Below are 19,721 nucleotides of genomic sequence, written 5' to 3'. Positions count from 1 at the left end.
TGGTGTTTTTGAAAAATTAGTTTGCCCGTGCTTAAAATGACTTCACACCCCTTTTCTACTTTTTTTATTTTTTATTATTTTATTGGGGGAACTCCTGTTTGGCTTCTGGTAGCCCAGGTGACATTTGTGTCAGCCCTGGAGACAAGGCCAGCTCAATAAATGTGGAAAGAAGCTCTGAGTAGGACAGTGAGTCTTGTTTCATAGCAAAGTAAATGTGATAGATATTTGGGCTAAGCCCCTAGTTTAAAAAATGGACTGTATTTCGGCCATCTAAGAGGATGGACTTGGCTCAGAGTAATGATTTTTTAAAGGCTTAAGTCTAAGGTAAAACAAAACATTTCAGGCATGCGGATTGGTAGATGGAAAATGCAAAGATGGGTGTCAGACCCTTAAAGTTCCGTGTGTGTATATTTAATATGGAAAGTTGCAGTGTCCCCTTGATGAAATTCCCACGGGATCGTGCGTGCCCGCCGAGGATGAGATTCCCTGTGATCTGACGTCGCAGCCTCTGTGGCTGTGTTGGGGGAAGGGTGCGGGGGGGCCATTATGGCAGAAGTGCCACAGGAACGTGTTCGTGGGTGGCTTTTAGCCTCTTAGCACCTTTATAAGGAGCACCCATTGGTCCATATAGATGGGATCGTGCATCCCCCTCTGATGGAGAGCCTGGCCATGTTTCGGGGGGAGGTGCGTGGGGATAGGGGTGCAAACATGGCCTTTCTGTGCCCCCAACAGTGACTCCCAGGATCCTGCAAGCCATGTCGGAGCGCCAGTCGGAGTTCACGAATTTCAAGCCGGTGCGCGTCGCCGTGGGCACCTGGAACGTGAATGGAGGGAAGCAGTTCCGGAGCAACCTGCTGGGCACTGCCGAGCTGGCTGAGTGGCTGCTGGACGCGCCCGTGTCTTCCGGAGTCTCTGGATCCCAGGGTGAGTGTGGCCGGGACAGGGCGACAGGTGCAGACCCCCGGCCGCCGTCTCGCCTCGTCCGCAGGTGGACTTGGCAAGTTGGGTATTTGGCCTTCTCGCTCCTTGGAATGTTTAGAAAGCTCTGTGGAAGGTTAGATCACAGACACTTGGTTTGTTTTTTTTTTTTGGGCCGCGGCTTGCGGGATCTTAGTACCCCGACCAGGGATCGAACCCAGGCCCTTGGCAGCGAAAGTGTGGAGTTCTAACCACTGGACTGCCAGGGAATTCCCTGTGTACCTTTTAAGAATAAAACAATTCCAGGGTTGACACCTCACCTTTTGTCTTCTATCGTGCAAGGTAATATTTAGTGGCCTGAGAACTCAGGATTCGAACATGTACTTTTTCTCCAGTCAGCGTTTACGTAGGGGTTTCGCTTTTTCCCGCTTGCTTGGATTCTGGAAAGACTCGTGGTCCGGTTCCCTGTTGATGTGCGGTGGAGGGCGGGGTCAGCTCTGCTTACGTACCTTGATCGACAGCCGTCCGGGTCGGTGCCCAGAGCCCCGTCCCCGCTCTCTGTGCGCTGTCCGCATGTGGCAGGGGCTTGGGGGCAGCGTAGCTCGAGGACCTTGTTCCGAGTCCCTGGGATGCCTCAGGCAGCTAAGCGTCAGGACACATCGGGAGGCAGGCAGCAGGTGGCTGCAGGGCTTCTATTAACCTAAGATTCCCTGTTAAAGGGGACAAAGAGAGAACGGATGAGCAACCCTTCTGCTCGCTGTGCTTCCTGTAAACCAGGCATTTCTGGGGCAGATTTCATCAGAGCGGGTCCCAAGCAGGGCTGGATGTCCCCTTCTCTGACCACCAGGACAACAGTGCCCTGGGACAGGACCACGGTCAGACATGATCCCAGCAAGGCTGGCCCAGCGCTGTGAAAAGTACTGAGGGACACAACCAAGTATGAGCCAGTTCTGCCCCCTGGCAACTTAGGGTCTGGTTGGGGGGGGCGGTGTCTGCTGCGTGTGGGAGTTATCGGTCCAGGCACTCTACACGTGTTCTCTGATTTACGCTTTACGACCACCCTGCGAGGTGGCCACTACCGTCCCTTTTGCAGAGCAAGCAGCAGAGTTTGGAGAGGTTAGTGACACGCCCAGGATGTAGCCAGGGAAGAGCCGTGGGCACAGTGGGAGCTGGAAGGAGGTTGGCGCGTGGAGCTCACCACGTGGTCTGAGGGGTCCCCCAGGCCGTGGGCCAGCACAGGCCTCCGTGGGTCTGACTTCCCTCGTCTTCTGCTTGTTCTGCAGATGACAGCAGCCCAGCTGACATATTTGCCGTGGGGTTTGAAGAGATGGTGGAACTGAGTGCAGGGAATATCGTCAATGCCAGGTAGGCGGCCAGGCGCGGTGGGGTGGGATCCTGAGCCGGGAGTTTCTGCATTCTGACTGTGATCCCACCACGACCTCACGGACATACGCCTCTCCCTTCCTCTCTCTTTGCTGATTAAGGAAATAGAAGGAAGGGTGGGATAGGCTCAGTGCTCCGTGGGTGCTGCTGCCTCGGCCACGAGTCCAGGCTGATTCACGCTGCGAGCTGGCATGTGTGAGCCCCGAGGGCATGGGCCGGGCTGGGCGGGGGCTGACTCACGTTTCCTGTGTGTGAGTGTAAGAAAGAAACAAAGGAACGAAAACCACTGGATTAACATTTGGTGTGAGGTCAGCAGGACTCTTTCTTTCCTAGTCCATTTCAAGGTACTTTCTGAACAAATAATAAAAGCTGGTTCTATGGAGGTCTTATGAGCAAGGCCCTGTGCTGGGGGTTCAGGTGGCAGGGGTTGGGTGGGGCACATGTTTGATGTGTACAACACAACCAGAAATATGCGGATAGCCCATTGCAGGGATTAAGGCTCACATGGCACTAGTGCAGGAGCGCAGGCAGCATGACGTCAATAAAGACCCAACTAAGGGCTAGAGGAGTTTATAGGTGGGAGAGCCTGCTTCCAGCTCACACTCAACAGCATCCTTCTTTTCTCCAGTACCACCAACAGGAAGATGTGGGGGGAGCAGCTTCAGAAAGCCATCTCACGCTCTCATAGGTACATTCTCTTGACTTCGGCACAGCTGGTGGGCGTCTGTCTTTATATCTTTGTACGTCCGTACCACGTCCCCTTCATCAGGTAAGAACATTTCGCTTACGCACATCTGGGGGAACACGGGATTGTTTGATTCTGACTTCCTTCCCCCCACCCCCTTCCTGCAACAGGAATCAGGACCTGCCATGATTTTAGATAAATGTAGCAAAACCCCCAAGGAAAAACCAAGCTGAATAGAATATTGTCCAGCATTTAAAAAGCCACGGTGGGAACCTTCTAGCTCAGGAAGCTGGACCCTTTTAGAAAGACTGTTTCATGATAGTTGTTACCCAGGCTCAGTTTTGCACAAGGAAAGGGATTCCTTGCTGAAATGTTAGACAGGAAACCTCTGACCAAGAGCTGGGTAACTCATCAGGAAATGCCAATTCTTTTGTCTCTTTTTAAAAGAATTCTAAATAAGATGTGTGGGCAGAAAGCCTCTACCACTGTCACCCCACTATTGGGTCTCCAAAGTGACAGTTTTGTGAATGTCAGAAAGGGGAAAAGCTTAGGAAAAGCGTGTCTTTTAGGAAAGCCCGTGTGTGTGTGTGTGTGTGTGTGTGTGTGTGTGTGTGTGTCTGTGTGTGTCTGTGTGTGTGTGTGTGTGTGTCTGTGTGTGTCTGTGTGTGTGTATGTGCGTGTGCGTGCGTGCCTGGGGATTTTAAGGTTTGGGAGGAGCACGCATTGCTCCCTGGTCTCATTCATGTTGTTGGAACGTCCTCTGGTCTTTGCCTTTGCCTGCACCAGACAGATACTTGGAGAGCAAGACTGTGCTCTGTGCTCATAATCCTCTTCTGTGGCCTTCGGGAAACGTTAAAGTCTTTGTGCCCCAACTGTTCGCTGCGACAGTCTGGCAGTGTCCACAGTGAGTGGCTAAAGTCAGTTACGGTCAGAGTAGAGGAGAGGTTAGGGTCAAGGTCAGAGATACAACATGAAGAAGGGAGTGAGGCCGAGGGGCTCCGGATTTCCCGGGTGCCAACGAAGGTCCCAACACCTGTGTCCCTTTAGCCTCAAGCTCACACACTGTGGCAGGTTATCCCCATCCCTTGTCTGCTGGGTGACAGTTGCTTCGGCCCCTGGTCCCGTGGACCTACGCGCTCACCTGTGTGCATTGTAAGCTGGCACTTTAACGCCAGGCGTCTGCTTGGAAACCACCCGCCCAGCCCAGCATAGAGAACTGGGTGGTTTCTGTTGTTTCAAATGCGTCGATTACCTGATGGCAACCCCTATACCTTGCAGAAGAGCCGTGTGGGATGGGGCTGGGGGCGGGGAACTCCACGCTGCTTCTGCCGCAGCAGCAGCGAGACCGGCAGCGGAGGGCCGGGGTGGAGGAGATTCAGCTGCTTTGTGGGGTGCTCATGTGAGCACCTCGGAGCTGGGGCCGTGGAGAGGATGCTCCAGCCTCTCCCACGGGGCAGCTGCCCACGATGAGAGGAGGGTCAGGAGTGATGCGGAGCTGATGGCAGTCGCGCTGTCCCCGTGCGGCCTGGCCGCTGAAGATGGGATGAGCCAGCCTCTGAGCCGATGCCTTTGAGGCTCTCAGATCCGCAAGCCTCGCGCTGCCGCCCGGATCTTCTCTGTAGCAAAGCTGCTCATGCTTTGCCTTCGGAGCCACTGAGAGGCCCCCCCGCGTGTGCATTCTCTGTTCCAGGGACGTGGCGATCGACACAGTGAAGACGGGCATGGGGGGAAAGGCGGGGAACAAGGGCGCCGTGGCCATCCGCTTCCAGTTCCACAGCAGCAGCTTCTGCTTCGTCTGCAGCCACCTGACGGCCGGGCAGTCCCAGGTGAAGGAGAGGAACGAGGACTACAGGGAGATCACCCAGAGGCTGAGCTTCCCGATGGTGAGCAGCGAGGCAGTGGCGTGTGAGGCCCCCCTGCTCGGGTCCGCCCCTCACACGGCATTCTGAGCTGCTGATACGGGCAGGCGGTGGCGATACGACCGTAGGAGGGTCCCTGCCCCTGGGGGCTCAGCACTGGTGGCAGGGAGATGACCAGGGGCGCTGCAGTAGCGGTGAGCAGGGAGTCCGGCTCAGGAGTGTTCTGCCTCCTGGATCTCTGTGCGTTTCCTGAATGTCCCGACGTGCCCTGCGTTTTCTTATTCTAATTCAACTGTATGCAATGGGCAAAGAAAACCAGTGCGTCCATGCTTTGTCCAAGTTGGTGAAGAACATTTGAATCCAACCAGTATAAGACTTGGTTTTCTTGAGAATCACACGTACATTCTGTTGTGGCTCAGAAGAGAATACACGTTTTTGAAACCAGTGAATTCTTGGCTCGGGAGCTCTGGGTCCCGGTAGGGTCTCGCGGTTGCCAGTACCATGCGTCGTGCCGCCCTCTAGTGGTGGTCCAGAGGCTTTCATTCTGAAGCCAGGGGATCTTTTTGAATTCAGATTTGAATGTTTTCCTTTCTGTGCAAAGATGATGGTCCCGCACACCTTCACCCTGGTGCAGACACCTGTTTCCCAGCAGTGAGGGTAGACTTTAGCCGTTCCTGCCACACATTCTGCCCGTGCCTGAGACAAGGTTGGCTGGGTCACGGAGCTCTTCCATGTGAGGCCAGTTCCCTTAAAACTGACACCCTGTTTGCTGGGCTGCCCTCAAGGCAAAAATTCCTTAGTTTTCATTAAGAAGTGCTGTAATCCTTGTTGGAGGTTTTATTTCTTGGATTATAAAATAAATGAGTTGGGAAATTTGCAATTGTAGTTTTCCAGATTATGTAGGACTAATATTTTCTTTCTGGGTCTATGTAGTTAAAAAAGAAAAGTCCAACCCTTCTCACTTAAAAAGTGCTGTTTCAAAGTAGCAAACGTGGGACACATTTAAAATAATTAAAGGGTTTATACTATAGCTATTTTCAACAGAAGTATTCACGGTACCTATAAGTTAATACTCTGTACCTGTTCAGTAGAGTAGCCACTAGCCACAAGTAGCTATTTAAATGTAAAATAACTCACATTAAATAAAACTAAAAATCCCTCGGTCACACTGGCCACATGTCAGGTGTTCGATGGCTACATGTGGCTGGTGGCTCGTGTTCTGCACAGCACGGGTAGAGAACATGTCCATCACTGCGGAGTGTTCTATTAGGCAGTGATGCTCTGCACGTTTATTTTATTGGGCTGTGATCATTTCAGCCTTTTGTAGAACGGAAACAGATTTTGGAGTTTGGCAGATCTGAGTTCATGTCTTATCTTTATCATGTACTAGCGGTGTAACCGTCAGCAAAGTTTCTGCACTTCTTTTTTTAATCTGTAAGAGCCATTAGTGTGTGCCTCACAGGGCTGCTGGGAGAACAGTGTGCCGCAGAACAGAGCCCAGCATTGTAGACAGCTGATACCGTGCTGCTGCTGTTGTCGTGATTCCTGGGGAAGGGAGGGGAAGATGCCACAGCTCTCCAGGGCTGCCCTGGGCAAGGTGGGGGAGGGGGAGAGAGAGAGGTGGAGGGTCACAGGATGAAAATGTATGAAATCCACCAGGTTTTACGAAGTTGCGTGTCCTGAGCGTTTATATTTATTTTCTTAAACCGCGTTCTCGTAACACTGAATGTTTGGGCAATGTGTCTTAGGATACAGACATAACAAAGCAGGGGTACATCCTGATGGCTGAGATCCACTCGGCAGAGTGAATACCAATATTGGTAGTCATGCTTCCTCTGTTACAGTTGGAGCTTTCTCCAAACCACTCGAAAACACTATTTAAAATTTGAAAATTAAGCCAATGGAAAGTCCCTCAGTAAGTTTATGGGATTAGTGAAAAATGAGATGCTCTAGCAGACTTTTCTTAAGTAACATTTTAAGAAAAACACATCTGCTTATCATCTGTACGGTGAGTTTATTTTTCTCCCTTCTCCCACCTTCCTTGCAATGGGCCGAATCAGCTTTTTTTTTTTTTTATGACTTAGGGAAGAAACATTTTTTCTCACGATTATGTGTTTTGGTGCGGAGATTTCAACTACCGCATTGATCTCACTTACGAAGAAGTCTTCTATTTTGTTAAACGCCAAGACTGGAAGAAGCTCCTGGAATTTGATCAGCTACAGCTACAGAAATCAAGTGGAAAAGTAAGTTGTGCTTTTAAAATAGTTTTTAACACCTGCTCCAACATGGAATAGCTTCTGCTAAATGTACATGCTAGCATTTGCAAATTAAGCTTCATGGGTGAATTTAACTGATTCTGATAATGGTAAAAAAAAGGTGTCTGGCGTAAGAAGTTAGAGAAACGTGAGCGTCCATCCGCACTCACGTCCTGTTCCTCCTTTCGGTGGCCACGGTCAGGGTCTGTGTCTTCTCATGCCCAGAGGGGCCATTGCTCTATGAAAGGACACTGGACACACGTAAGCCACCGCAGGAGCTCAGGGCGACAGGATCCTCTCTGCCCACGCTCTCTGGTTGGAGGGGGGGCAGCTGTCCCTTCCTCCTTCGCACAAGCTGAGCCCTGGTCCAGCTGTGCCCAGTTTGAGTCCAAGCTGCTTCAGACAGCCCCATGTCAGCATCTGAGCACATGGCCGGTGAGGCTGGTGGGTGTGATGTACGCAGTCCACGTGCCCTGTACGCAGGGTGATGCTCGTAGGGACGGCTGTGTGTCAGGTACACTAAACCAGCAAGTGACACGCTAGATTCTGCTCAAAACATTTTATTTTGGTGATATCTCTGTTTCTTGTTAGTGAACATACTAACAAATAAATTAATACACTAACAAGATCTAATACACTTTACACACCAATTTGTACACATAATCCTCAAGACCATCCTACAGATTAGGTATCACACCCATTTTATAGATAAGAAGACTGAGGCCAAGGTCAAACACCGTGTCCAAGGTCACACAGTCAGTAAACAGAGGCATGACAGAGCCCAAGACTGTCACGCTTCCGATGAGACTTCCCCTCCCTGACCTGGTGTGGTCTTCTAGTGCCTCCTTAGGCCATGATGTAATAGGGAAGATTCAACTATAGAATCTGTCCTCAGTTCTTCAGGGTCACACTGACTAGCCCCCACATGACTCAAAACTTATCTTCTCTCCCACCTGAAACTGTTTGTTGTTTTGGTGCCTGTTTGCTTCCTAGCAGGACAGGCTGAGGGGAGGGAGGCACAGCTAAGTTCCATCTACCTGGTGAAAATGCAGTGGGTTAGATGGTGCAGGCAGGGAGGTTAAGGCTCCTCCTGCAGTGAGACCTGGATGTTCCTCGAGGTTTTCTGTCGTCCCCCCTCAGTGACACGGGTTGCTGGGGGTGGCCAGAGGGCAGAGTAGCCACACCACTCCTTCCTGCAAAGGGTCTCTCTCCCTCCTGCCAGTATTCTCCACACCCTTCCCCTCGGGCGCTGAGTGAATGTCTGTTCCTGGGTCTTCCCGCAGCATCAGGGCTGGACCAGGGCTAAGTGAAGACGGAGGAGGGCCGGACTTCAGTTCTGGGCTGCTTTTTACCCAATTGGTTTTGTTAACAAATATGGATCAAGGCCTTGCCGGGGCTGGGCCAGGCGTTCCCCTCGGCCTGTGCCTGTCAGTGTCACCCGGGCGCTGACAAGCAGGCGTGTGACAGATGGGGTGCTGAGGTGGTGGGAGACCCAACGGTGTGTAAGTCAGCAGAGCAAAGTGATAATCATCATCATTTTTGCCAATTAAAAGGCACATATGTCCAGTTTTTGACATATTTGCAAATACGATATAGCTTCTGTTACTTTAGGAATAAAAACCACTCTGGAACGTGCCTTCTATTTGCATGTAATGTACATGATCTAGGAGAACTAAGAGGGTCCTGCGACTTCTTCCAACAGATTTTTAAAGACTTTCACGAAGGCACCATTGACTTTGGACCCACCTACAAGTATGATGTTGGCTCTGCTGCCTACGACACAAGTGACAAATGCCGCACCCCGGCCTGGACGGACAGGGTCCTGTGGTGGAGGAAGAGGCATCCTTTCGACAGAACAGGTGCCTGAGATGTGTGCGCTTTCAGAGCTGGAAGAGGGCAAGTGATCAGCACTATAGAAGGAAGATCACTTTTCTTTAGTCCAGCGCTCTTTGTTGTATAAATAACAATTCTCTGGATAACCCAGAACTACTCAAAAGTCATCCCAGATGTTAGCCCTAAGCTTTGGGAGTTGCTCCTGGCTCCCGCAATCCCTGCCTCACGGCTGTCCCCCTACACCACCCTGCCACCTTTTGTTCCCGGCAGGGGTGAGGAGAGAGGCTACAGCTCTTCCTCTCCGGCGCTTCTGCCTCTCACACTCGTGCCTTGTCTCCAGCCCATTTTGTTCAGCCGAACTCTTATCTGCTTAAAGCCCCGATTCCAAACCAAATATGAGCGAGACACAGGAAAGATGAGAGGTTTTTTGTTTGTTTTTTTAATCAATTAGTGGTCTATCATGTTTTGAACAATTGTTGATACCCAGCTAGGAAGTGCAGTTTGTTTAAAATTCGAATGCCTATAAACTAATACATAAACAACTAAGCTTTTCTGGCGAGACGGATGCTGAGATTTCAAGGCGCAGAAATCTCACCTGCAGATTGAGAAGATGCGTATTTGTTCAGATCACTTTTGTGGACATCTGTGCAAGAGACTGGATGCCCTCAGGTTCTTAGTCTCTGCATCTCCTGCTGTACAAAGAGCCGCACATCTCCTGTTTCCCATGGGCCTGAGGCAAAATCCCCGCAGCAGCGGTGTCTGTGTTCTCACCCAGTTTGCCCGCTGGGGTGGAGTTTTCACCCCAGGCCCCAAGGCCACTTTGACAGGGTTTCAAGCCCAGGGGGTTAGAACGACTGAGTCTGAGACAGGAGGTGGTCCGTGACGCAGCTCCCTGGTGCACGTGTCTGTAATCGGCATTCGTGAATGTTGATACACTTTTGTGTTGTATGTGTGTCTCTTGATTGGAATCCCCGTGAGTAGCTGGAGAACTAAACCTTCTGGACAACGATCTGGATGCTGACACCAAAGTCGGACACGCCTGGTCTCCTGGTGCCCTCAAGTATTACGGCCGAGCAGAGCTGCAAGCGTCTGACCACAGGTACGGTCCTGGCTGCCGTGGGCACATCCTCTGCTGAGGAAGGCGGGGTCAGCCGCTCCCCGCAGAGAACGGCCCTGCCTTCCCTATCCGAATGCGTGTGTGTGCGTGTGTGACACACAGTAAAGAGCAAAGAACAGTAAGACAAGTAGCTGTGTACTTGCCACTAAGAATCAATCACTGTTAACACTTTGTCATTGCTCCACGTCACAGGTAACCTCTATTATGAAAATTGCGAAGACACAACCTGTGGTATTTTATGTCTTTTAAATTCTGATACATTATGTCATCGTGCAACTCGCTTTTTTTGTTACTTACCATTTTTCAGATACAGTCACGTCATTACTAGAGATCTGACTCTTCCATTTGTAACCGCTGTCCGGTATTCCGCTAACTATATCCACGTGATTTGCCCATTCATCTACCGATGAATATTTTTCCCAGTGTTTCATTGTTACAAACACCATAGGGTTTTACGGAGTTGCATTCAGGGTTTCGGATGCTCTGAGCTGTTGCTTTGGCCTAGTGCCTTGTGGATTAAGGATGGAACACAGCAGCAGAGGTCTGTCAGCTCGGCATGCACCGGGACTGGCCACAGAGGGAGGTTATTCTTGTAGAACATCTTTAAAGACAGAAGATGGCATTTGACCTTCCCACAGCTGCTACCAAAACTATCATGTCAGTTTCAACTTTTACAAGCAAAGAAATTAAGAAAGAGAGTTGGTGGTGAGCAGCTGGTCAGTCACTAGGTCGACATCTTTCCATGCTTCTGATTTCTAGCTGCTGTTGCAAATACACACCTAGAGATGAGCGTGGGGAAATCTACAGATGTATGACTTTCAGGTTTGCTAGTTCAGCGAGTATATTTAGAAGCATTCATTTAACCAGTATTTATTGGGGGGCCTTATATTGATATATAGGCCCCGTTCCTGACACTGAGGAAAAGCAGTGAACAAAACAGATGATACCGTGCTCTCAAGGAATTTTCTAGTGAGGACAGACAGACAAGAAACAGAAGTGTCATGAATGAAAAAAAAAGGAGTGGCCGGGGTCAGTCAAGGGGTTGGTGCTATTACACACCCGGTGTTCAGGGAAGGTGCCTCTGGTGACCTTGGAGCCGAGACCTGAAGGAAGTGAGAGTGGGAGCCGTGTGGGTATCAGGGAGAGAGCATTCCAGAGCAGGAGTGTGGAGTGAACATCTAGGAGTTCGGAGAAGAGAGAGGCTGGAGAGAGAAGAGTGAGGGGAAGAGTCATAGGAAACGAGGTGAGATGAACAAGAGTCAGCCTGCGTGGAACCCTGTGGGCCATAAAAAGGACATCAGGCTTCACTCTGAGCGCGGTGGCATTGTGTGGCCAGGTTAGACCAGAGTCACCTGAAGAAACTCCAGCGGGGCCAGCATGGAAGGAGGGAGGCAGGGAGGAAGCTAGGGACGGGGTGGCTTTGGGCCAGGGTAGTCGTGGGTTGCCACGGTGAGCAGTGGGGGGTTCTGGATAGGTTTTGAAAGTGGAGCCAGCAGAACTGGCTGATGGAGTGGATGTGGGGTGTGAGAGAGACGAGGTGAGGATGAGTCCAGAGTGTTTGGCCTGAGCAGCTGCAAGGATGAAGTAGCATTTACTTAGCTGGGAAGACTGGGCAGTGCGGATCTGAGCATCCTGGTTTGAGACGCATCTTAGACATTTATTGATTTTTCTAATTACAAAACCAGAACATCTTGGTTCTTGACAATTAGGGGAAATATACACAGACAAATCATCCATAGTCCCAAGCCCTGAGACCATGTCTGGTGACAGTTCGTTATGTGTCTTTCCACTGCATTTTCCACGTACATTTTGCACCGAAACGTTAACCTGTGTGTAGTGTGTGCTCATGTGCACGCAAGCTTGTAGATGTTTAAATGTGGATAAGAAAATTAGGACTATGTTACGTGAACTGTTAGCATTTGCTTTCTTACTTGCTACATTAGTTTTTTTAATTAAGCTTTTGACTGTGAGGTAGTTACAGACTCGCATGCAGTTATAGGGAATAATGTAGGGATCCCGTGCACACTTCACCCAGCTCCCCACAGCGGTAAGGCCCTGTAATCTACAGCGCAGCGTCACACCCAGATGTTGACTTCCATATGGTCGGGACAGAACGTCTGTCACCACGGGGACCCTCGTTTCCCTCCCTCCCACACTCCTTCCTAACCCCTGTCAACCACTCGTCTTTTCTCCTTTTCCAGCATTTTGTCATTGCAAGAATGTTATAAAATGGAGCAGAATTGGGGCACCGGCTTTTTTCTCTGGAGCTTCTTCCAGTTGCTGGTGTGTCAGTAATTGATCCCTTTTCATTGCTGAGTGAGTGAGGCTGCCTTCCCGTGTCCGTACCCACTTTCATCAGAGATGCTCCGCTTCTAACACATGAGGCTCCTCGGGAAAGTTTTTCTCCCACAAAAAGTTTTAAAAAAAACCCTCAGCGCATATTCCTGTGTCAGATTTTTCTCTGTCTTCTTTTTTCTTGCTTCTAGAGGCAAAAAAAATCTAATAATAGTAATATGAATTTGGGGGGATATGACTGATTTACCACCCATATCTCCTAATTTTTTCAATGTTCCCTGGCTTTAAAGGTTGCCACCGTATTCTATGCTATTTTGTATTATGCTTTGTTTCCACCTGATATTGTAAATGTCTTCAATAAGATTACGTAATCTTCATAAGAAAGGATTTTCTAAATTTTTTGTAGAGTAAACCCATCCCTGTATAAAAATTACAACAAGGTTTGCATTATTTCCTGCTGATCTGTTTTCCTGTGTATGTCAGATTTCTACAACATTATTCGTAATGAGTGCATGGCATATGGTCGTGTGGCTGCATCGTAACCTAACGCATTCCCTATCCTGGGACAGTTAGATTGTTTCCCCTTTGTCCCTTCCATCAGCAGTGCTGTAGTGATCAACCTCATGTATAAATCTTTGTCTGACCGTCTGGTCATTTCCTTAGAACAAAGTTCTAGAATTGAGAGTCGTTGGTCGAAAGATGAGCATTTTTGAGTTTCCTAACACAGGTTGCCCAACAGCCCCCCAGAAAGCTTGAACCCCTAGCCCAGGGAGAATCCCCTCTTCTCGGCAGTCCTGGGGCTGCACGTAAAGAACCTTTGCTCATGGCTGGTGTGGTTTTCTCTCACATCATCCGTAGATAGAAATGCCGAGAGAGTAAGGTTGGGGAAAGACAGACTGAAACCCCGGGACCGGAGAGCTTAGTTCCGGGGACCGTGGCATGGGGAGGGGGCCACATACACAGGCTGTGTCATGGTGTAGATTTACTGTTGACAGTGGCATCGGGACGGAGCCAGGGCTGGGGGATGTCTTGTCCCGAGTTAACGGTGCCCCGTCTTCCCTCCGTGTCTGACGCAGACCCGTGCTGGCCATCGTGGAGGTGGAAGTGCAAGAAGTCGATGTGGGTGCTCGGGACAGGGTGTTCCAGGAAGTGTCCTCTTTCCAGGGCCCCAGGGACGCCACCGTCGTCGTCAACCTTCAGTCGCCAACCTCCGAAGAGAAAAACGAATTTCCCGAGGACGTGCGCACGGAGCTCATGCAGACCTTGGGCAGTTACGGGACGATCCTGCTCGTCAGGTAGGGACGCGCGCATGGCGGGGCTGGTGCGCGCCTCGCTGGAGGGCACACTCCCGGGCTGACCTGGCGAATCTCGTTTCTCCCAGGATCAACCAAGGGCAGATGCTGGTGACTTTTGCAGACAGTCACTCGGCGCTCAGCGTCCTGGATGTGGACGGAATGAAGGTGAGTTGTGCTTGGTCGCCCGGGGAGCGGGGCTGCTTGTCCCCGTGGGCGGCTTGTGCTTTCACGTGGCCGGGTCTGCGGGTGTAGACGCCACAGGAGGGCGGGAGCTGGGCCTCTTCATGCCGGCATCTGATTCCGGTAGCTTCGTCGAGGTGTCTACTCTCCAGCCCTGGCTCCTCGCAGAACTGGGGAGAAAGAGCAGGTTTGGGAGCACAGCCCCGCCGTGTTACTGGGTCTGTCTGCGCTCGCACCCTCCCATGGGAGTGTTGTGAGCCTTCTCTTCAGAGCACGTGGTTTGGGATATGCAACTCATAGGTAGTTTCCGTTTTGATAATATCCTGGTTTTAAGTTCACATGGCATGAAAAATGACAGTTCAACTTTTCTTCGGGCCAGACGTGAGCTGTGCTGGGCCCGCCTGAGGTCTAGACCCTCGGCCTTCCTTGGCAAAAGTGAAGGTGGGCCAGGCTCCCGATGCATGCGTTGGAGCGAGAAGCACTTGGGGGTCAGAGGGTCTGACGTCTGCGCTCATTCACAGGCGGCCTCTCTGTCCTCACAGGTGAAAGGCAGAGCTGTGAAGATTCGACCGAAGACCAAGGACTGGCTGCAAGGTTTGCAAGAGGAGATCATTGGAAAGCGAGACAGCGTGGCCTCCGCGTCCCCCACCGCCAACTCCTGTCTGCTGGAGGAAAACTTCGACTTCACGAGTCTGGACTATGAGTCAGAAGGTGAGTCATCCTGCGAGTGAGGACTTCCCGGTGCGTGTGGGGTGAGGCGGGCAGGCGAGACGTTCTCCCAGCAGCCAACACGAGAGCCCCAGGATCCGTTCTAAGACCCGCCCTGGGGAAGGTCAGAGAGGATGCTTAAGTTCAGGCTGACTCTCCACGCCAGAGCTGGGTGGTGTTCACACGTAGGAGTGGTGCACGCGATGACAAGTAAGATGGGAGGCGTCTAAAATGACACTGAAGACAGTCTGGAGACGTCAGGGCTGTGGGCTTGTCCTGTGTCTCGGGCATCCGTGGAACTGGGGTCCCAGCCGTGCTGCCACGTGGGTGCCCTGGGCCGCTGGCGGCTAGGCCCTTTCCCCTAACTGTTCGCTGTGACGTTTCCTTCTCCGAGGGGATATTCTCGAGGACGACGAGGACTATTTGGTGGATGAGCTGAGCCAGCCCGGGGTCTCAGATAGTGAAGCGGGCGCAGACGAGCTCACCGACGCCCCCAGCTCCGTGGCAGTGGCACCGGCCAGCCGGTCACCGGCACTCACCAAAAAGAAGCAGCATCCAACCTACAGAGGTAGCTTGGACCTTCCTTTTCTAAATCGCCTCTGGTGTAGCGATCACTCTCTCAGCAGCCGGGCATCACGTAATGCCGATCAAGTATGCATGGCCCACGAACCAAGGGGTGAAAGAGGTCACAGCAAGGGGTGAAAACTGGGCTCGGAGAAGGAATCCAGCTGCCGCCACACTCATTTCCTCTAGTGATCTAATTTTTTTCCAACAACTGGTACCCCTATAACATACCGGATTCATGATCATTAGTTTCCTCTGTGCAATTTAAATTGTCATAGCTCTGAACTGGTTTTACATTTGTGATTTTTTTCCCTCTCCAAAACTTTTCTGATTCAATCCCATAAGAGACATACTCAATATCTATGTCCTGAGCTGCTGGTGTCTGGTTATATTCATATAACATTATATTATTATACAGTAATAGTACACCTTAGCATCATTATGTCATTTTAGACTTAAGAGGGACTGAAAGTCATTGGGATTGAACTCCAGGTCCCTAGATAATTAGAGTAGTTCAGATTCCACATCAGACTGTTCAGCTCAGTTTCAGCCACAGCCACGAGTGCCTTCCAGCTGCTGGACATTGTGTCTCCCCCTTGGAGGAGAGCAGGTGCAGGGGCTTAGCCACGTGTCAGGACCCTTTGAGCTGCGGCTGAGAACAGAGAACAGAGTTGACAATAAGATGCTTCCCAGGAAAGGTACTTCACTGGGACAGGTACAAAGAACCCCCAAGCCTTTTTGACTGTATTTGGTCCCAAACCCGGTCAGTAGCCTGGCTGCATTGAACCAGAGGGGCCTTTTAAACTTACAAGTGGCTGAGCCCCGTCACAGAGATGTGGGTTTGGCAGATGTGGGCTGGGACCCTGGAAATCTGGCACCTCATGAAGCTCCGCAGGTGATGGGGACACATGTCCAGGTTTGGGGACTGGATTCATCAGCAAATCCAGGGGGTTCTGCACGTTGCACGTCCAGAGGGCTCCTGCCCCGGAGTGAAAGTGGCTGGAGGGATGTGCTCTTGAGACAAGAAGCAGTCCTCTTCTCCAGCGTGGCCATCATTCAGGCATCCTCTCAAGGGCTGGGCAGATGCGCCCCTTGGAATGAAGGATTTATAGAGCAGCATGGGGCTGTCACATGTGAGCAGCCTTGCCCCCTGGTGGACGTCAAGGGAACATCTCCTCAGTGCTGTAGGGCGTTCAGGCACTCCCTTCAGACGGAGAAATCCTGCCTGTCCCCAACAGAACGCGAGAGACACATGAGGTTGAGTTATTGGATTTGAGGGATGGGGTGTATGAGCCAAAATGAAATGAATCAGAGTGTGTCGTAGTGTGGGAGAGAAGACCTACAATCGTCCTGAATTTAAATGTAACAAAGGTACACGTAATAAAACAGAAGCCGTCACCTCCCCACACCCCTCTTAGCCTTAGAAGGATTTTGCAGGGCGAGTCAGGACGGCGAATGCTTGGGCAGTAGCTGGCATGGGCTGGAGGATTTGGGCTTGAATGAGCAGGGCCGCTCCATGCTGGGCCTTGACAAGGGATTGGCAGGCTGCCCTGCTGGCAGAGAAGTGAAAATATTCTCAAGTTCAGAACTCTTGTCCTGTTTCAGAATGAGGTATTAAGAGTGAGGGGCTCTGGTTTTCAACTGTCTACTCTGTGTGGAAGTCTTGTGGATTATTTCAGAAGGAAGCATGCCTACACTTTAAAATATTTCAGTGTCTCTCGTGTCTGGACAGCACACCTTGTCCACGGTTCACTGAATGTTCCAAGCAGGCATTGGGTACCCTCCCCCCGTCCCCCATGCCAGCAGAGAGGGACCCTGAAGCTGTCCTGTGGGAGGAGTTCCTGCCACTGCCGGGTCCCTGCAGACCTGAGTCTGACTCATCTGACTCACGCCCTGCCATGTCCTCCAGATGATGCTGACCTGGTGGTGTTAAAGCAGGAGCTGGAAGCAGTTGGGGACTTCCGCCACCGCTCTCCAAGTCGGTCTCTGTCGGTTCCCAATAGGCCTCGGGCACCTCACCCACCGCAGAGACCCCCCCCTCCAAGTAAGACTTCGCTTGCTTTCCGCTCACCACGATGCCTGCTGGGAATAATTGCGTACTTCCTGCTACTGCACAGACGGCTCTAAATCTAGCCTTTGAGTTTCCACAGTGCTTTTTTCCCCTCCTCAGGCTCCTTTTTGTCTTAAATCCATGGCAAGTTTGATATCAGAGATAGCTGTGTTTCTCACGGCAAATCACGTGAGTCCTTTAGAAAGCTGTTCTTCGTCCTCCCGTAGCTGTGCTTTTGCTTTAAGCTGCTTTCAGTTTGAAACCTTATGGGATGGAAAACTTGAGGCCACAGACAAGCTAGGGACATTTTGAGCTCCTTCCTCCGCCACCCACCATGGCTTCTTTCCATGTCTTCTCTCCTGGACTGCTGCCCACCCTCTCTCTGCATATGAGGACTCGAGTAAGCCCAGGTGCTCTGACCCATAAGGTGACCACACGCCCACCTCTAAGCAGGAGCCATCCCGTCTGTGAGCCCGAGCCTGCTGAGAACAGCACTTCCTAGCCCGGGTCTCAGGATAGCACTTTTCTTCCCGGCTCCTCAGAAAAAGCAGTGCTTTGTCCCTGAGACATTCCTTGGCAATCTGAAATAAAGTCATGCCGTGCTTTTGATCAGTTTCTGTTTACCTCCGCTGTTCACTTCTCCCCCTCCCCCACACCCCCAGTGTGACGGTAAACATTTTTCTAAGACTGTACTTTCAGAATTGGGTTCATCTTAGCTTACATCACAATAGTAATCAATGGCAAGCCAGAAACACGTGACTCGTTAAGCATATTTTTTTTACTTTTCTGAGTTGATACTCAGAAAAGAAAATATTAAATAAATAAAAAACAAATTTACGTCCTATATTATTGTAGAGATTTACAAAGAGATAAATCTAAACAATAAAAGTTTTAATTTTACCTATCTAGAGATAATAGTTGTTAACCAAAAGATTTCCATCCTTTTTCCAATTAGATATATCTACATCTACACACAATTTTTAAAAATTAATTTCTGGCTGCGTTGGCTCTTTGTTGCTGCGCGTGGGCTTTCTCTAGTTGCGGTGAGCGGGGGCTACTGTTTGTTGTGGTGCGCGGGCTTCTCATTGCGGTGGCTTCTCTTGTTGCGGAGCATGGGCTCTAGACGCGCGGGCTCAGTAGTTGTGGCTCGCAGGCTCTAGAGCGCAGGCTCAGTAGTTGTGGCGCACGGGCTTCGTTGCTCTGCGGCATGTGGGATCTTCCGGAGCAGGGCTCAAACCCGTGTTCCCTGCGTTGGCAGGCAGACTCTCAACCACTGCACCACCAGGGAAGTCCTCTATACACAATTTTTCTTTTTTTTTTTTTTTTTTTTTTTTTACAGAATTAGTGTCCATTTTGTTTGGTCATTTGTGTTTCATCTAATGTCTCTGAATTAACTGTTGTTGTAAAACATGACTTGTTAATGGCTGCAGGTATTATTTAATCTAGCTTATTCCCCTGCTTTGGGATTTATTTTGTTAGATTTTGCCCACGAAGTCTTTTAAAAATTTGGTCCTAATAATAGTAGTGTATTTTAAACCACTTAAAAATGATTGATCAGAGTTTATATCAGATTTAACTCCTCCAGGATGTTAGATTAAAATTTTCATTCAAACAGTGCTTCTCCAGAGAATCTACATTAAGAAGCCCAAGTTATTAGAGAATCACAAGAGAAACTCAGTAGCGCCTCTGAATCCCCAAAAGCCATGGATGTACTCAGACCCTAACTGTGACCTTGCTCTCAGTTGGCTGGGAATTTGCATCGAAGCAGCTGCGACTTCACTGAGATTGAGACTCTGCCCTCCTTGGTCTTTACAGCTGGTCTAATGGTGAAAAAGTCAGCCTCGGATGTGTCCATCTCCTCTGGCACCCACGGGCAGTATTCGATTTTGCAGACAGCAAAACTTCTGCCAGGAGCACCTCAGCAAGCAGTGAGTTCTCCTGTATTCAGATCATAGTGAAATGGGTCAGCATTTCAAACCCAAGAGATTTGCCCCGTGGTTCATCCTCAGCCCCTAACATTATGCGGGATCACCTCTTTTCAGTGAATATATACATGTCTGTCTCTTTAACCCTCTGCCTGTCCACCATTCATCCCCAAACCCCATAACTTAGTACCAGGCCCTTTATAGGGTTTTTAAATGGTCGTACAGAGCACAAGAGAGAAAATCACGTTTGATGAAAACTCCCAAGTGCCCCTTCAGGGAGGGACTGTTGGTTTCCAGACCCACCTGCTTCTCTCCCCTCCGATGCTTGCCTATGACCTTGGTGTATAGAGCAGGGGCTGACAGAAGGGGAAATAAGAGAAGTTCAGATCAGTTGTCTTGAGAGAAGAGGCTAAAAAGAGATCTAATGGGGCCTAAATAATGCAGTAGGGACATTACTAATCATAACAGTCGTGTAGGGTTCTGAATGGCTGTGAGACCTAAAGAAGACGGTAGGTGGTCAATGGACTAGAGGTGAGGGAGGGGGGAGGTGCAGCAGGGGGCTGGGTGGAAGCTAACGTGTCCCAGGAGAGTGTGTAGAGCTGGGCCAGCCGATGGTCATGGTCACTGCAGGAGTAGGCGGTTGACTCCACCTCA

The 19,721-nt window shown here is 50.4% G+C and overlaps 1 protein-coding gene across 1 annotated transcript in view; it reads left to right on the top strand.

Annotated features, from left to right (window-relative positions):
- Positions 1-19,721, top strand: part of SYNJ2 (synaptojanin 2) — a 97,526-nt gene that overhangs the window by 70,428 nt on the left and 7,377 nt on the right. Inside the window, exons 12-24 of the mRNA XM_060029713.1 lie at positions 733-924; positions 2,202-2,283; positions 2,930-3,070; positions 4,677-4,869; positions 6,930-7,088; positions 8,803-8,959; positions 9,915-10,032; positions 13,422-13,640; positions 13,727-13,805; positions 14,363-14,531; positions 14,923-15,096; positions 17,002-17,136; positions 18,958-19,070. Of these exons, the coding sequence (XP_059885696.1) occupies positions 733-924; positions 2,202-2,283; positions 2,930-3,070; positions 4,677-4,869; positions 6,930-7,088; positions 8,803-8,959; positions 9,915-10,032; positions 13,422-13,640; positions 13,727-13,805; positions 14,363-14,531; positions 14,923-15,096; positions 17,002-17,136; positions 18,958-19,070 (1,931 nt within the window). The remainder of the gene's footprint in view (positions 1-732; positions 925-2,201; positions 2,284-2,929; positions 3,071-4,676; positions 4,870-6,929; positions 7,089-8,802; positions 8,960-9,914; positions 10,033-13,421; positions 13,641-13,726; positions 13,806-14,362; positions 14,532-14,922; positions 15,097-17,001; positions 17,137-18,957; positions 19,071-19,721) is intronic.

Source organism: Delphinus delphis, chromosome 14, assembly GCF_949987515.2.
Source record: "Delphinus delphis chromosome 14, mDelDel1.2, whole genome shotgun sequence".
In the NCBI taxonomy this organism is placed as follows: domain Eukaryota; kingdom Metazoa; phylum Chordata; class Mammalia; order Artiodactyla; family Delphinidae; genus Delphinus; species Delphinus delphis.
Note: the sequence above shows the minus strand (reverse complement) of the source record. Positions and strands in the feature narration are given on the sequence as shown.